At 44.1% G+C, this 16,109-nt stretch overlaps 4 protein-coding genes across 6 annotated transcripts; 2 read left to right on the forward strand and 2 right to left on the reverse strand.

Annotated features, from left to right (window-relative positions):
- Positions 1–2: 2 nt before the first annotated feature.
- adp (WD and tetratricopeptide repeats 1) lies at positions 3–2,408 on the reverse strand. The gene is made up of 2 exons (XM_020942685.2): positions 1,424–2,408; positions 3–1,374 (listed from the first exon to the last, which is right to left on the reverse strand). The coding sequence occupies exons 1-2, from the start codon at positions 2,172–2,174 to the stop codon at positions 224–226; spliced, it is 1,902 nt and encodes a 633-aa protein (XP_020798344.1). The 5' UTR covers positions 2,175–2,408; the 3' UTR covers positions 3–223.
- LOC110176359 (ankyrin repeat domain-containing protein 13C) lies at positions 2,338–6,791 on the forward strand. The gene is made up of 2 exons (XM_086826879.1): positions 2,338–2,479; positions 2,553–6,791. The coding sequence occupies exon 2, from the start codon at positions 2,658–2,660 to the stop codon at positions 4,335–4,337; it is 1,680 nt and encodes a 559-aa protein (XP_086683005.1). The 5' UTR covers positions 2,338–2,479; positions 2,553–2,657; the 3' UTR covers positions 4,338–6,791.
- Positions 6,194–6,791, forward strand: EMRE (Essential MCU regulator). The gene has a single exon (XM_020942679.2). The coding sequence runs from the start codon at positions 6,194–6,196 to the stop codon at positions 6,485–6,487; it is 294 nt and encodes a 97-aa protein (XP_020798338.2). The 3' UTR covers positions 6,488–6,791.
- Positions 6,792–7,790: 999 nt separating this feature from the next.
- pAbp (poly(A) binding protein) lies at positions 7,791–16,082 on the reverse strand. 3 transcript variants are annotated; one of them, XM_020942694.2, is made up of 6 exons: positions 15,804–16,082; positions 14,191–14,375; positions 11,237–11,709; positions 10,144–11,179; positions 9,766–10,089; positions 7,791–9,698 (listed from the first exon to the last, which is right to left on the reverse strand). In XM_020942694.2, the coding sequence occupies exons 2-5, from the start codon at positions 14,354–14,356 to the stop codon at positions 9,836–9,838; spliced, it is 1,929 nt and encodes a 642-aa protein (XP_020798353.1). In that variant the 5' UTR covers positions 14,357–14,375; positions 15,804–16,082; the 3' UTR covers positions 7,791–9,698; positions 9,766–9,835. The 3 variants fall into 3 exon arrangements, with proteins under 3 accessions (XP_020798353.1, XP_020798351.1, XP_020798352.1); XM_020942692.2 differs by lacking the exon at positions 15,804–16,082 and adding an exon at positions 14,906–15,139; XM_020942693.2 differs by lacking the exon at positions 15,804–16,082 and adding an exon at positions 14,446–14,584.
- Between the last annotated feature and the right edge of the window lie 27 nt (positions 16,083–16,109).

Here is a 16,109-nt window from a genome sequence, read left to right on the forward strand (position 1 = left end):
AGTGTTGTCAATGGGATTCTCCGCATTTATTTCTATGGTACTTCATAACATACTCATCCAAATATCATCGAACCCTTCTGTTTACACAGTAGTTACGATTACAAATTAACAAAAATATGTTCGCTTACAAAGTAAATTACACTAATATTTGATATATTGCCAGATGTATCGATCGCCGTCGAAATAGACTCATAATCTACGTTCGCACATTACGCTACAGTTCCTAGTTGTTGAAACAGTACGTGTTGCGGGTATTCAGTTCGAATGGATCGGTGCGCATCTTCTGCTGATTATCCTCCACATATCGCGTGACATCCGCCACCAGATTGGGCCGCTCTTCGGCACTGGCGGCGCACGGGGACCAGATCTTGATGTCGTGATCGATGCCACTGGTAGCCACCATGCAGATGCTCGGATGTGGCTGCACGCAATTGACAATGGCACTGTCCGCTCGGTAAACGGCCCGAATTTTTCCAGTACCGCCCTCCCAAATGTAGAAGTTGCCATCATCTGAGCCTGCGGCGATGAACTCACCCTGGCTACCCAGGTAGTTGGCCTCCTTGATATCCGTTGTGATATTACAATGACCGACATACCGCTGCATATAGTCCCTGGCCGTTGAGCGGAGTTCGTATTCAGCATCTGAGAGACGCATGTAGCGGAAGCCATCATCCATGGCCACGGGCTCTGGTTCCGGGGGCTCAGTATTCTGTGACTGCCGGCGGTTCTCCTTAATGTCCTTATTCAGCATCAGCACGCCGTGATTGTTGGCGAAGGAGGGGAACCGCTGAATGAATGCCTGTAGGCATTTATCAGCATCATGGGGACGATGCAACTCTAGCAGAGCCCTTGCCAGACGAAAGTGGGCCTTTACATAGCCAGGATCCAGGCGCAGGGCCTCGTGGCAATCCCTCAGAGCTGCATATATATCCCCAAACCAGCCGCGACGCATCAGAGCCGTAGCTCGATTCAGATACAAAACCTCTCCCTGAGGGTACATGGCCAAGGCCGCTGAGTAAGCATCGATGGCAGCCACTAGCTTGCCGTTCTCCAGAAACTCATTGCCCTGCTTCTTGTGAACCTCTATGCTGGACGGCAGACTGCGGCTCCTGTGGGGCGCCTTCACCTGCTCCACCTCCACCTCCTCGTCGTGTGCGACGGGCGATGTAAAGACAGGTAGTTCGTAAAATACCGGAGGAGCAGCACTGTTCAAATCATAGCGGTAAATGTGCTCGCAGCCCATGTTGACCAGAAGCTCAGTGCCGTTGCCGTTGAAGGTGAGATAAGTAATGGCCCGGGACTCGTGGACAATGTTCCGGGTGATGTTCTTCACGATCTGCCCGGGAGCGTAGTAGGCCACACAAGCCGAGAGATCTGAAAGAGATGTATGAGAATCAAAATCCAACTTTGCCAGGGTACCCACCATTTCCGTTGCTGGAGGGCAGCTTGCGCCGATCGTAGACACGAGCATAAGGATCATTGGCGCCCACGGCCAAGTATTCCGTCCGCATGGGATTTATGGCCAGGCACTTGGCCTCCGTGGTGCCGTCCACCTGATTGTACAGCCGAAGAAGTCTTACGCCGTTGCCCTCCTCTGGACGACAGTGGTGGGGCTCCCGCATATCCAGCTGCAGTATACACCCATCCTCGCCCGCCGACCAGAAAATGTAGGGCGAATCCTGGGCGATGGCCAGGCGCTTGGCCCGCATCAGGTGACAGTTGCAGGAGAAGAGAGTTTCGTTGGAGTGATTGATGTCGTACACGTAGATGAACTTGTCTGCCGCACACGTCGCCACGATGTTGTTGTTGTGCTTTGGCAGGAACTTCACCGAGAACATATTGCCCAGATGCTTGGTGCTAATCACATGAACGCGCTTCTTCCGGAACGGATCCCAAATCATCACACGGAAGTCATCGGAACCGGAGGCCAGCCAGAGCCCGTCCGTCGTCCATTCCAGGCAGTTGACGCATCCCTCGTGGCCAGCGAGTACCGCCTCCTGTTCCAGCCTGTCCACGTAGGCGGGTGAGGCCAGGAGACGCCGGCGAAGCAGCTCGTCCAGCTCGTAACCATACTGCTGCCGCTGCCAGTGCAGCGCGGAGGTGTTCAAGGGCGTCTGCTGGCGTTGATTGCGCGAACTAGAGAACTTTACGCGATACAGTTCATCGCTCGACATTATTATTCTGGGAAAGGATTATGACACTTGTTTTTGTTAGTTTTCCTCTCGCTATCCCCTAATTCATTTTGTATTCGCACGGCCCCCCCCGCACAAACCAACGACAGTTGTTGACAACTGGGCGCCGAGTTGCCAGATAAAGACCCCTCAGCGTAGCGGCAACGTTAGAGCGCGCAACTCGAAAGTCTGGCAACGCCACGTGCTCGATACACAGTCGATTACACGTGGCGAAACATCGATGTATCCGGACATCGATATATTTGGCGGAAAGCATCGATTTAAACGGCTGTATCCCCTGATTCGCGGTAAAGATTAAAGATTCAATGATTTCGAAAACATCGATACATCGATGACACCGATGTTTCTACACCTTTACAGTCGATCCATCAATAAAAATCCATCGGTGTTTTGCCACCTCTAATAAACTAAAGAAAACGAAAAGATTGATTAATTCCGGACGACGCGACGGGGCAGAAAAGTGACATGTCCAAAGAAAAGGAAGACGAGTGCGACAAGCACAAGCAGCAGGCGGAGGCGGAGGCCAAGTCGACGTCAAGTGACGATTCGGACGAGTACCAGTCGGCCGGTGAGGGCGAGGACGGCGAAGGTGGTGACGGTGATCCCTCTGCGGAGCGTCCGCCGACGCACGCACACCTGTGCGCGGCAGCAACCACACCTGAGGCGGCCAGCGATAGCACCACCACCACAGCCACAACACCAACAGCAGCCGCAGCGGCATCACCTCCCCAAGTTACAGTGAACGAGCCCTTGGATTATCCGATGCATCAGAGCGTGTTCGAGGACGACATCAAGTCGCTGCAGCGTCGCCTTTTAATGACCACAGCCCAGGACGAGGTGGGCCGGAAGGACAAGCACGGAAACACACCGCTTCACCTCGCTGTAATGCTAGGCAGGAAGCATGCCGTGCGTCTGCTACTGGCCCACAACGCTCCCGTGAAGATCAAGAACAACGAGGGCTGGTCCCCGTTGTCCGAGGCCATTAGCTACGGCGACCGTCAGACTATAACACAGGTGCTGCGCATGCTGAAGCTGCAGTCCCGCGAACACATGGAGGGTCGGCGGGAGAAGCTGGTTAATGCACTTCGGCAGATGCAGGACTTCTACATGGAGTTTAAGTGGGACTTTCAGTCCTGGCTGCCGCTCGTCTCACGCATCCTGCCCTCGGACATCTGCCGGCTATACAAGTCGGGTGCCTCGATTCGCCTGGATACGACGCTGGTGGATTTCAACGATATGCGTTGGGAGCGCGGCGACATCTCGTTCCTGTTCCGTGGCGAGGCGCCGCCCAGGGAATCGCTGGTGCTGCTGGACAACGAGCAGGAGTGCTTTCAGCGGCTGCGCTACGAGGAGTCCGACATGGAGGACGAAGTCGATGTCCTCATGTCCACCGACATCCTGGCCACCCAGATGTCCACCAAGACGATACAGTTTGCGCGGGCGCAGCGTGGCTGGATATTCCGCGCAAACCGCAAGGAACTTATTGGCGGACAGTATCAGTGCGAAATCTACTCAATCCAGGGTCTGATCCTCAAGCAGCGCAAACGACGCGAACACCTCTCTCACGAGGATCTACAGAAGAATCGAGCCATTGTCGAGACAATCACCAAGGGCGGCACCAGTGGCAATCAACAGCCGGATGGCCGGCGCTCCAGCCTCAACAGCCAGCACACGGCCACGCCGCCCGAGACCAATACGCCGACGGCACCGAATGGCATCACACTGCCGGAGTTGCCGCGTCGCAGTTCGCTCCAGGCACCGCCCGCCACCACGGTCACCTGGCGTCAGTATCTGGACGCGGAAGTGGGCAAGTGCCCGCAGCTGGGCAGGCCGCCAGTCCACAAGCAGTCGAACAAGACGCTGCGTGCCACTGTGGCGATGAGCAAGGACTTTCCCCTAAGCGTGGATATGCTGCTAGACGTTTTGGAGGTGGTGGCACCGCTGAAGCACATCAACAAGCTGCGCGAGTTCGTCACTCTTAAGCTGCCGACGGGCTTTCCGGTGAAGATCGAGATCCCCGTGCTGCACACGGTCACTGCAAAGGTGACGTTCCAGAAGTTCGAGTTTCGCGACAACATCCCCGCCAAGATGTTCCAGATACCGTCACACTACTGGGAGGATGTGCGACGCTTTCAGGACTTATGACCAGGCAACGGTGAAGCCGCCGCCGCCCCACCCAAGGCCAAAGCCTCATCCTCTTCATCCGGATCGAGCGTGCATGTCGATTTGAATCGCAATGCGCCGCCGTCCCCCTCCATTGCGGAGTTTGATTGAAGAGAATTAGAAAGGCTCACGTCTACGTGGCCCCGAATTTCTGCCTGCCTGCCTGCCTCTGCCCCGCCCTCTAAATTGTGTCGCTCGTGGAGTGGGTGTATCTGCTCCAGCAAAGAGCTCTGTGTTTTGTGTATGTATATGATTAAGAGAAAATCCGACATACCCAAAAAAAAACAAACAAAAATTGCAATTTTAAAAGGATATTTATTTTAAAGTAAAGAATCGATTTGCTTTGCTGCAGATGTCTCAAATTCAAAAGTGACACGCTCTTGAAATTGCAATTTTAGCTTTATTTTTTTGTTATATGTTTATGTAATTCTATTTGTTTATAACTGGTAACACACCCTGTGCATCTCCAGGGGTAATATTACGTATTATTTCATAGTATTTATTTGTTAGACACATCAACATTCGCAACTCGTGGGTGTGAATCACGCACTTTACGGCGGAGTAAGTGAGCTTTTCTGTTTGTCTCCGTAGAACAGCTGCCCCAAAAGCCAGAAGGTTCTACTGCCTCGATTATGGACGGTAATCGTGGCTAAAATAAATGTCCAATCATAAAGAAGGCGGCCGATATGACACACACCACACAAAACCAAACATAACACAATCAAAAGGTAGTTAGTCGAATGATCCGATAAAGCTGTCCACAAGAATCAGATTGTTTCCATACAACACCCCGTTTATCATCGTATTTATATTGTGTACATCCCTTTCCGTGTTTAGTGCAATTTTCATACATAGTTTTAAGGTAAACTAAGCTTGCCGGAAGTCTATTTTCGGCACCAGTTCACACGTCCCTAAAAAATAGTCTCTCTCTTTGCATGTTGCGCTTGTTTCCTACACCAATGATTTCCTAATAGCCTAGAAGTACTTTAATTCAAAGGGCGCAAAAGTAAAACAGCTTCACAAATCAATTAAAACAAATATGTATACATTTAGCCCGATTTTAGCCAATTATTAAAAGCGTTAAATAACGTATGTAGTTTGTGAAGACGCAAAGCAGAGATCTTGCTTTGCTTTGTTTTTCCTCCTCCAACTTAATATATTTATTCACGATTGTTTACTTAACCCTTGGCCAGACAAGCATTAACTGTGTATTTATGTATGTACAAAACTGCCATTTATATTTTGTTCTTTCGGGCAAAACTTTAGTTCTTTGTGTAGAATTTCATACAATAAATCAAGGCCCCATAAGTCCGATATATAAAAATATACATTTTTAGTAATCAATGTAATCATAGATCTGACATAAACACAAATCCTCACAAGAAATCTGCTAAGCAACGGATGGGTATATAAACAAAATCGATACTATATATATATATATTTTACTACCTAAGGGCAAAATCGATTGAAATATAATATATATATTTATACATGGCCACCACCCTAATTGTAATTGAACCCCGAGCATTTGTAAGTGCTCTAAAAAATAAATATATACACACACATCCTGCTGTAAAATGTGCAACCCAAGAACTTGAATGCGTTTTTATTTTAATTGTGTAAACAAAGCTGGAGGAGTCGATTTCAAAAGACGCGCCCTATGCCTTGGTGCCTTATACAACACTACACCAATGCGTGGGAGCCGTCTTACTGGGCACGTTTACGAACACTACCTCGCCATATCAGCTGCTTGACTCACAGAATCTGGAAAATCTTTCACAATTTTGATCAAATTTTTGGTTTAAAATCGTTTCGTGTGCCCGAATCACCGCCCCAAGATGATTATCTCTCGTCTGGCACTTCCACTCAATATGGCCGTCCGTCGGATCTCACGCAAGGCGACGGAGAGCCCCAGAAATCTCAACATCCTGCGTCGCCACATGTCGAGCGTCTATTACCGCAGCGGAGCCATTAGGCCCAAGCCAGAAGAGATGCCATTCGGATTGCTGGCCATCTTCTGTGCCGTCATCCCAGGTCTCTTTGTGGGCGCCACCATTAGCAAGAACGTGGCCAACTTCCTTGAGGAGAACGACCTGTTTGTGCCCTCGGATGATGACGATGACGAGGACTAAGAAGCACGTCCCTGCCTCGCTAACCTTGATGTGGTAGAGGGAACGCATCCTAGTCTGGCCGAATGTTTGGCTTGCCATGGAGAACAACCGGCCAAAAGTCTATTTATTTATATTTATTAACCCCAATTTTGCTATGTAAATCAAATCTTTACTCTTAAGATCGTAAATATTCTTGCATTTCATGTGTGTTTTTCCCGCTTCGATACCTTTGTTTTAACGATTTTTCAAGAATTTTATCCATGCTCTTGACGAAAAGCTGACGAATGTTAATAGATTTAAATAAAGTTTACTTGATTATGCTAAATACCTTGCCTTGCCTTTACCCTGAGAGTAATTATGTAAATGTTGAACAGCTGGGTATGTACATGCCTATACCAGGTTTTGCATATATCTTTTAATTATATACATAAATACATACGTATGAGCTTCTAATATTTCAAAAATCATGTTAAATATATTTAAAGAATCGTTGAATATGGATAAACATGTGGTCTGTAAAATAAAATAAAAAAATAAAACCAACTTAGGAAAGCCGAGCATTTACATACCCCTACAGTCAAATTATAAGATCAAATCAGAAATTGATCATAACTAAACTTAAAATATTGGCATTCTTTGAAAAGTTTAAGTTAAGATTTAAAAAAATTCAAAATCAGGAACAACAAGAAATAAACCTATCTTTGGAAAGTCGAAGCATTCTTTTTAATTCGGAATGCTTCCCGATATCAGTTTGCATAAGAATAATTTTTAAATTTGCATAGCCCCGACTCGGTTTTATTTAACCAGGCAAATTGAACAATTATACCAGGCAAACAGAAACAGCTGGCAGTAACCCAGCAGCACAACAGCACGTGCTGTTTATAACGGATCTTTTCAACTTTCCATAACCTAATGGCCGTCCTTTGTTTACATTTGAATTGACCAATCAGAGAGGTTACTTCAGGACTGTTTAATGGCCGCCCTTTGTTTACTTTTGAATCTAACCTAATGGCCGCCCTTTGTTTACGTTTGAATTGACCAATTAGAGAGGTCCTCCACGTTCCCCTCTTTTAAGATCCGTTATTTTATGACATTTTAATCAGCGGATCAGCTGCTTGCGGAACATTCTGTTTGCCTGGTACACAAAACCAAGAATTTTAGAAATTTGTTTGGCGAATTCCCGAAGTTGGATTTGTTATTTTTCCAATGTTAAGTTAAATATTTTGCCAATTTATTTTTTTCAAATGTTTAATTCGTTATTGATCTTTACTTTGATTGCAACCAGTTAAATAATAATTAATTCCCCCAAAAGAAGAGACATCAATTGCCGAAGTGGAATTTCTTTTATTGTAATTAAATTTGTTGGGTGTACAAAGGTATGCTGCGCTGCTGCTGCTTTACATTGAGTTGACGTTCAATCTCTGCATTTCATTACAATTTATTCAAATGGTTTTAGTTGGAGTTTTATTTGCTTCAAAGATGCGCAATCATCAAATTTCAACAATCCTATTTGTTTTAATCGTACAAATTATGTTCTTTATATCGCTTTAATATATAAGTATACATATATAGTATATCTGCTATATATTTAAGTGTCTTGTTGTTGTGTTGACTTGCATAGTTTTCGTGAAAAGTAAAATTGGAATTGCCTCGAATCTTCGATAACCTCGCAATATCTCCCTTGAATATATTCCAATTCGGGTTTCGGTTATGGTTTTTCTTTTTTATATATTTTTTCTCTCATTGTTTCATGGTTTCTTTTTGTTGGTTTCTGTTTGCGTTTTTTTAAATATTTTGCATTTCTTGCGTATAAATGGTTTTGTATGTTTTGCAATTTTTTCAATGATTTTTTTTTGTTTGTTTATTCTTTATTAGATTTCGTTTTGTGTTTAATAAAAAAATATGAATTTCACACGCCCCGACCGGCGATGTCGGCGACCTATACTTCCTTGCTTCTTTAATATTTTATATCTTTTGTTTGTGTGTGTTTATGGTGTGTGTAAAAACATTGTTTATTTTGTTGTATTCACGATTCTCTTTGAAACAGAAGTCAAGGAAAGCAAATAAAATCGCTTCACAAGTTAATTCTTTAAATATATATATGTATATATAGATTTCTGCAAAGTGTAATGTTTTTTTTTTTTTTAATTTAAATATTTCCATGGATAATAATAGTATAAACATAAAAATTCTGCTTGCAATTCGCCGCTCATCTCCCATCTTCATAAGTTCACGCTTTAGCGTTTTTCTCTTCCTTTTTGTATTTTTCATATATGTTGTTGTTTGTTGTAATATGTGTGTGGTGTGTTGGTTGGTTGTGTGTAATATAGTTGTTCATTTTTTTCATAGTTTTTACATTGATTTTGCAATTTTTTTTGTAGTTTTTTCTTCATTTGTTTTTGTTTTCATTTAGCAACATCATGGTTTTCACACATGGTTCTTCTGCTGTTGGTTTTTCTTCTTGTATTTTCTTCTTTTCTTTTTTCTCAAAGTAGCAAAAACTTGACTCTCATATTCTTGCGGTTTTATCTTTATCTTTTCCTCAACTTTTCTTCTCTCATATTTATCTGCACAGTTTGCATTTACATTTTTTCGTTTTTATTTTAACTTTTTTGCAATTTTTTTGTTTTGTTTTCTTTGCTTTTTTAAAAGTGTGTTGGTGTTGTTGTGGTTCTTGTCGCGTTTCTTTCTTTTTGGAGAAAAAGGGACTTTAAAAAAATTACATTTCGCTTTCGTGTTGTTATTTTTTTGTGGTAGGAAAAAGTGTACGAAAAACTCAATCTGTCTCTAGAAACGCGTGTCGTTGACATTTTTCAAATACAATTTCATTTCAGTTAATGCCTGAAAGTGTTTCCACTACATTTATGCTTTTTAATCGTTTTATTTTGCAAGGATTTTCAGTTATACAAAATAAGTTGAATCGGTCTTAGCAGGAAAAATTGTTTCCGCTTTTCTCTAGCAAATGAAGCTCGGTTCTGTATAAAAGAATTCTTGCCTTCTTGATTACTTTTTTTCTCTCCCTTGCTTGATGTGTGTACTTGCTTAAATGCGTTCGAAATTAAATGATTGAAATTGTTTTTGCTGGTGTCTTCTAGGATTTGAAATGAAAAAAGCCAGAGTTCTTTTGTTCTTCTGGTGTTGTGTGGCGTTCCTTTTATGCTTGCTCCACTACTAACATCAGCAGTAGTGAATGCGTTGTTTTTGTAAATGAATTGAAAGTGAAAGAGGAAAACTGCGGAAATAAAAAGTATCGAAATTAGAGATTGACTTCCCTCAAAAGGGATCACAAAGGTACTTACTTTTTGGATGTCGAGTGTTCTTGTACAATTTTCATCCGCTTGCTTGTTTTGTGTTTGTTATTGTTCGAGCTTAGTTGGCAGGCTCGGTGACGCGATGCACCTGAAGCACCGCGACCGCCTCCTCCACCTTGGCCTTGAGCGCATCCTGATCCTCAAGCATGTGGAGTAGCTCAGAGTTCTCGATCTCCAGCAACATGCCGGTGATCTTTCCAGCCAAAGATGCGTGCATGCGCTCAATCAACGGGTAAAGACGCTCGCCGAGGATCTGTTTCTGCTCCTGCGGCTTGGCATTGGCCAGCAACGAGGCAATGAGCTTCTCGGAGTCTGTAATGCGAAACGGTTAGTTACATCTTTAATTGGATGTCGCAAAATACTTACTCTTTCCTTGCAACTGCTGTGGCATTGGCTGAGCCTGCTGCAACTGCTGCACTGGGGGATTGCGCATGTTCGAGGTGTACTTGTAGTTGGAAGCACGCTGCTGGGCGCCGCCAGGGATCTGAGCGCCGGCAATCTGCAAGTTCGGGGCAGCCACAGTCTGCTGGCCGGTAATGGCCCGTGCACCTGTGTTGCGCATATTGTTAGCCGCGGCAGCGGCGGCAGCAGCGGCGGCGTGCGTGCCCTGCACCTGCTGGGGCTGGGCACCGCGTGCTCCGGCAGCAGCCGAGCGGTACTGAGTAGGAACCGCTCCGGCTGCGCCCTGGAAGCCTCCAGCAGCGGCGGCGGCAGCGCCGGCCTGCACGTTCTGCACCGCGGCGGCGGGACGTACCTGGGGCGCCCAGCGCGGTGTGTTTCTCATTTGGGTGGCCACCTGGGGACTGTAGAAACGCTGGCCTGTCGGAAGGGTCGGCACAAAGAAGCCGCCAGCCGTGTTGGGCGGGAAGATCTGCCCCAGCTGCTGCATACGCATGCCGGTCATGTGACGCATGTACTGCGAGGCGAGGTGAGCCTTGCGCTCCTCCTTCCTCTGGGCCAGAGCTACGTACAGTGGCTTGGTACCAATGACGCGACCGTTCAATTCGGTCACGGCGCAAGTGGCCTCGTTGGGCGAGTCAAAGCACACAAAGCCGAATCCCTTGGAGCGACCCTCCTCATCGGTCATGACCTTGGCCGATGTGATGGTGCCGAACAGCGAGAAATGCGTACGGAGGACCTCATCATCGATCGAATCATCCAGATTCTTCACGTACAGGTTGACCCCAAACACGGAATCGTGGCGCTTCTTCTTAAGCTCCTCGAATTTGCGCTTCAGCTCCTGCTGGCGCTCGGCCTTCTTCTGGGCACGGGCCACATACAGGGACTTGCCCTCGCCCATGTCCTTGCCGTTAAGGGCCTGGACGGCGGCTTCGGCAGCCTCTGTGGTTTCGAAAGCAACGAAGCCAAAACCCTTGCTCTTGCCATCCTCCTTAGACATGACCTAGAATTTATACTTGTATTAAAAGTCAACTAGTTATTTAATTTATTTATTTCTTACCTTATAGCTGGTGATCTTGCCATAGGGCTCAAAGAACTCCTTGAGCTTTTCGTCATCAAACTCCTCGGTAAAGTTCTTCACGTAGACATTGGTGAAGAGCTTGGCCTTCTCGCCCAGCTCCTTCTCGCGCTCCTTGCGGGGAATGAACTTGCCCACGTATACCTTCTTACCGTTGAGCAACATGCCGTTCACTTTGTCAATGGATGAGTTGGCGGCCTCCTCGGTTTCAAAATGAACGAAGCCGTAGCCCTTGGAATTGCCCTTCTCGTCGGTGGCGACCTTACAGCTTAAGATGTTGCCAAAGGCGGAGAAAGTGTCGTAGATGGCCTTATTGTCGATGGCCTTGTCCAGGTTCTTGATGAACACATTGCCGACTCCGGAGCGGCGAAGTGAAGGATCGCGCTGCGACCACATAATGCGAATGGGTTTGTTGCGAAGCAGGTCAAAGTTCATCGTGTCCAAAGCACGCTCAGCTGTGAAAGAAATTAAAAAGAGAAGGATTTTATTCGTTGAAATTCAACAAAAAAAAATTAAAAAATTTTAAATAAACAGCAAAGGCTGGCATACTGTGACTCTTCTACTTCTGCACTGGCCATCAACCAAAAAGGCAGCCAAGTGCACGGTAACTCGAGTCTGGTCTTTCATCTGGCAAACTTTGAATCTTAGTCGTGTCAAAATAGAAACATAATTGACCAACCAATGGGTAGAAGTTGCTAACGAGACTATAAATTGCAATTATTAATATATAAACCTAATTATCAGCAGATTAAGGCTATAAATATGGACTGTCATGCTTCTTCTTCTGCAGGTGATAGGTAAAATCCATCGGCATGGTAAGTTACATAGGTTTTTATGGCAACTTTGAATCTTAATTGTGTCAAAAAGGTATAAATTTGACCAACCAATGGGTAGAAGTTGCGAATATCATAATAAGAGGGAGTTAAATTTACAAAAAATATATAATAAGGAACTGTAATGCTTCTACTTCTGTGAATGGTATGCAAAAACCCATCTACATGGTAAGTTACATAGATTTTTATGGCAACTTTGAATCTTAATTGTGTCAAAAAGGTATAAATTTGACCAACCAATGGGTAGAAGTTGCGAATATCATAATAAAAGGGAGTTAAATTTACAAAAAATATATAATAAGGAACTGTAATGCTTCTACTTCTGTGAATGGTATGCAAAAACCCATCTACATGGTAAGTTACATAGATTTTTATGGCAACTTTGAATCTTAATCGTGTCAAAAAGGTATAAATTTGACCAACCAATGGGTAGAAGTTGCGAATATCATAATAAAAGGGAGTTAGATTTACAAAAAATATATAATAAGGAACTGTAATGCTTCTACTTCTGTGAATGGTATGCAAAAACCCATCTACATGGTAAGTTACATAGATTTTTATGGCAACTTTGAATCTTAATCGTGTCAAAAAAGTATAAATTTGACCAACCAATGGGTAGAAGTTGCTATCAAGTCTTATTAAAAGGTAATATTCTATGCTAGTATTATGGGTTGTCATGCTTATATTTATGCAGATGATATTCAAAAAACATCTTCATGACTTAGAACATGTGTTTCTCTCGCAACTTTAATTCTTAGTCGAATCAAAATGAAGAAAATTGACCAACCAATGAGAAGTTGCTTCTACTTCTATGGACTATAAGGTATACATGGGACTTATTTATCTCGAATCTGAGAATCTTAGCTGGTAAATCCATAAAGAATGCTCATGGTCATGGCTCGCCTTAACCTCACAAAAGATAAAGTTCACTAAACCTGGCGGAATCCTGAAGCATTAAAAATACGCCTCTGGAATGCCTACGACGACAACTTTCACGCGGAGCGTAATCAGTCGTCGCCAGCGCATCATTTTCTGTGCCATTGTACGCTTAATTCAATAAACAAATGTAACAACAGCAACAACAGTTGGAAACTGAATAAGCAAAGAAGCAGCAACTATGCGAACAGGGAAAGTTTGTTTTCGTTTTTTGTGTAAAACGAGATTTCGACGCGGCGAAAGAGAAGGAAAGGCAGAAAGAGAGTTCACTGACATGTCAAGAATTTGGAAGTGTTAATGAATGGAATGAAGAGCAGCGGCGCGAAAAAGTGAAAGCAAAACAAAGGTATAACGGCGTGCAGAAATTTAGTTAATGGAAAAATATAACCTAAAATAGATGGCGGCCAAGAGAAATGGTCAAAAACATTGAACACATGTTAAAGACGCACGCACGCAACAACAACGCACATTATTGACAAATCTGCCCTTGTGTGGGCGCGTACGTCGCCACTTGGAAACAACACAATACAAAAAGGAGAAGAGAAGAGAGAAGAAAAAAAAACCCAAATGGGTAATGAAACAGCGAAGACGCAACTAATGGGCGGGGCTGCGATAAGCTGTATTGCCAGTGCGGGGAGCTATTTATTCCATAATAATTGCAATTTTGTTCAAAGTGAGACGGAAATTTCTAGGCGAACGGTTGTCGAGTGCCAGAAGCCAGCTGTTTTGTCGTCTCCTCTTCCTTCTTCTTCCCCTTTTGTCACCCGCTTCCCATATACAGTAACTGGAACTGATATGTACACATACTCACTGACTCACACACACACGCGAATACAGGGGCTGGCGAGAAGATTAACGTAAGCAAAGCGATGCATGGTGGTACGAGTTATGAAATAGTTTGAGGCAGTTTATCTGGCATTTCAGGTCCTCCTCCTATTAAACCATCTTTTTCATTAATTGGGCTTTTTATGGCTTTTTGATGGCCGCTTTTTACCACTGTATCGAACAGCATATCGGCATGCGGCTGCATCAGTGTGCGTGCGAGCGAGTGCGAAAACTGCACACGTGTTTTCTTTGTTTCGCGCGGGAGGGTGACTATTGCAGGGTGCATTTAACACGTATTGTACTCTACTGCCTTTGTGGCTCTGGCTGATCAGGATTACTCACCATCGGCTGGCTGCTGGAAGTTGACGTAGGCATAGCCCAACGAGCGACGGCTCATCACATCGCGGCAGACTCGAATGGACAGCACTGGACCAGCAGACGAGAACTTCTCAAAAAGTCCCGCTTCTGTGATATCCTGGTGGAGATCACCGACGTATAGAGAAGCCATATTTGGTGATCAGGTCTACCTGCAATTTAAATGGATTAATTTCGGCTCTTTTCCACGCAAATTTCACATTTTCCCAAATTTCTACGGACCGGATGGATTCGGCCAGGCAGGCGGTGAAATAGAAAGAAAAAAAGCGGCGTGGCTTTTGCTCTTCTATCCGTCTTTCTGTCCGTGTGTCTGTGTGGCAACACTGCATGTGACAGTCGGTCGACATGGCAACTCCGCTGTGCTTTGTTGTTGCTGCCCAGCTCGGGCGCACCAATACAGGCAAGCGTTGCTCGTGTTGGAAAATTTCCAGACACACATACATAAAGATAGACACGCGTTTGCCTTCTTAAAATTATGGGAATTCCCAACTTTTGGCGAAAATTCGCAATCGATGGACCTTTCCTCGCGATTCTACGAAAAAGTCAATCTTTTTTTCGTCGCCATTTTGACCTGACGGCAACGTCAAAGAAGACGAAATTCACGAGAAAAATTCCACAATCGCTTTTGTCTCGCGTCGCTCCCCCGCGCTTCGTCTTCCTGCACGCTTCACAATATACTTACTTTTCAAACACTTGCTCGAATTTTTTGCTACTTTTTACAATTTTTTTTGTTGCGTTTTTGTATTTTTAATATTTTTTTTTATTTTTTATATATTTTTTCTTCACAAAAAATATGTGATAAGCCGTGTGCTGAAAGCGAATCCACGACCGCTCACTTAAACGGACTCTACACGACTCAGTGTTGCCAGGTGGCGAAACTTTTATGGCTGCCAGACTGCACGAGTCGGCAGATACTAAAACTGGCCGCGCTGGCGGAGAAATAATACCAAGCCGAAATTGGCGGTAGTGGAATATTCTTGGAATAATTTCAAGCTGTGCTTGGAATAACTTTTCATGTATTATATAAAAATGTACAAAATATACATATTTTCGACAATTTGAAGCTTTTGTGTGGGACCCTCGTCCAAAATACTAAGCCCGAGACAATCAAGACTGCCGGATCTCAGAGACTGACAGTCTGGCAGCCATGTCACAACTGTCATCTTGTAAAAGCCAATAAATAACAAATTACACCTTAATATGGAATAAAATGGACGAAAAAAACATTTTCCTCATTTCTAATCCATATATCTTCGATGCCTAACTATCTAGGGTTCTCCATATTATTAGTTATTGAATAAGTTATTGTTTTAATATAATTAAATTTATAGGCAACATTGAATTTTTGTAAGCAATTTTAATTATAATGTGTAAATTTCCCCCATGAAATTGCATAAGCATACATAAGGAAAGCATAAGAAAAAACAAATGCAACTCTGGTGCCCTTTGACTTTTAAGAATAAAAAAAATAGTCGGCAAAATGGCGTCTTATTTAAATTTTTCTGATTTACCCCGAACACTTAAGCTGCATGTAACAAAGATGGTTAAATTTTCAACGGATTGCCCCTTTATCTACTTACCCAGTTCCCAGATATTGTGTGCTGCGCCCGGAAATTGTTTTTTTTTTTGTATTAATCTGTTTAAACCGGCACCCAAAACAAGATGTTTTCTTTTTACGATTTTTGTAAAGGTTTTATACGAAATAAACAACACTCAACACAAATTCGTCAACGACCGAGTGTATTTAATACATTAAAGTTTTTTTTTGTTGTATTTCCGGCAATAAACCTACTCTATTTTTTTTTGTCCTGTTCTGAGCGAAGGTAGCGTGCGTCCTAACTGGCATTCCGAAACCTAATGAAGCTGCGAGGTACAACCTGACAGCA

This window comes from Drosophila serrata, unplaced genomic scaffold (assembly GCF_035046125.1).
Source record: "Drosophila serrata isolate PLE 108 unplaced genomic scaffold, ASM3504612v1 contig_165, whole genome shotgun sequence".
In the NCBI taxonomy this organism is placed as follows: Eukaryota; Metazoa; Arthropoda; class Insecta; order Diptera; family Drosophilidae; genus Drosophila; species Drosophila serrata.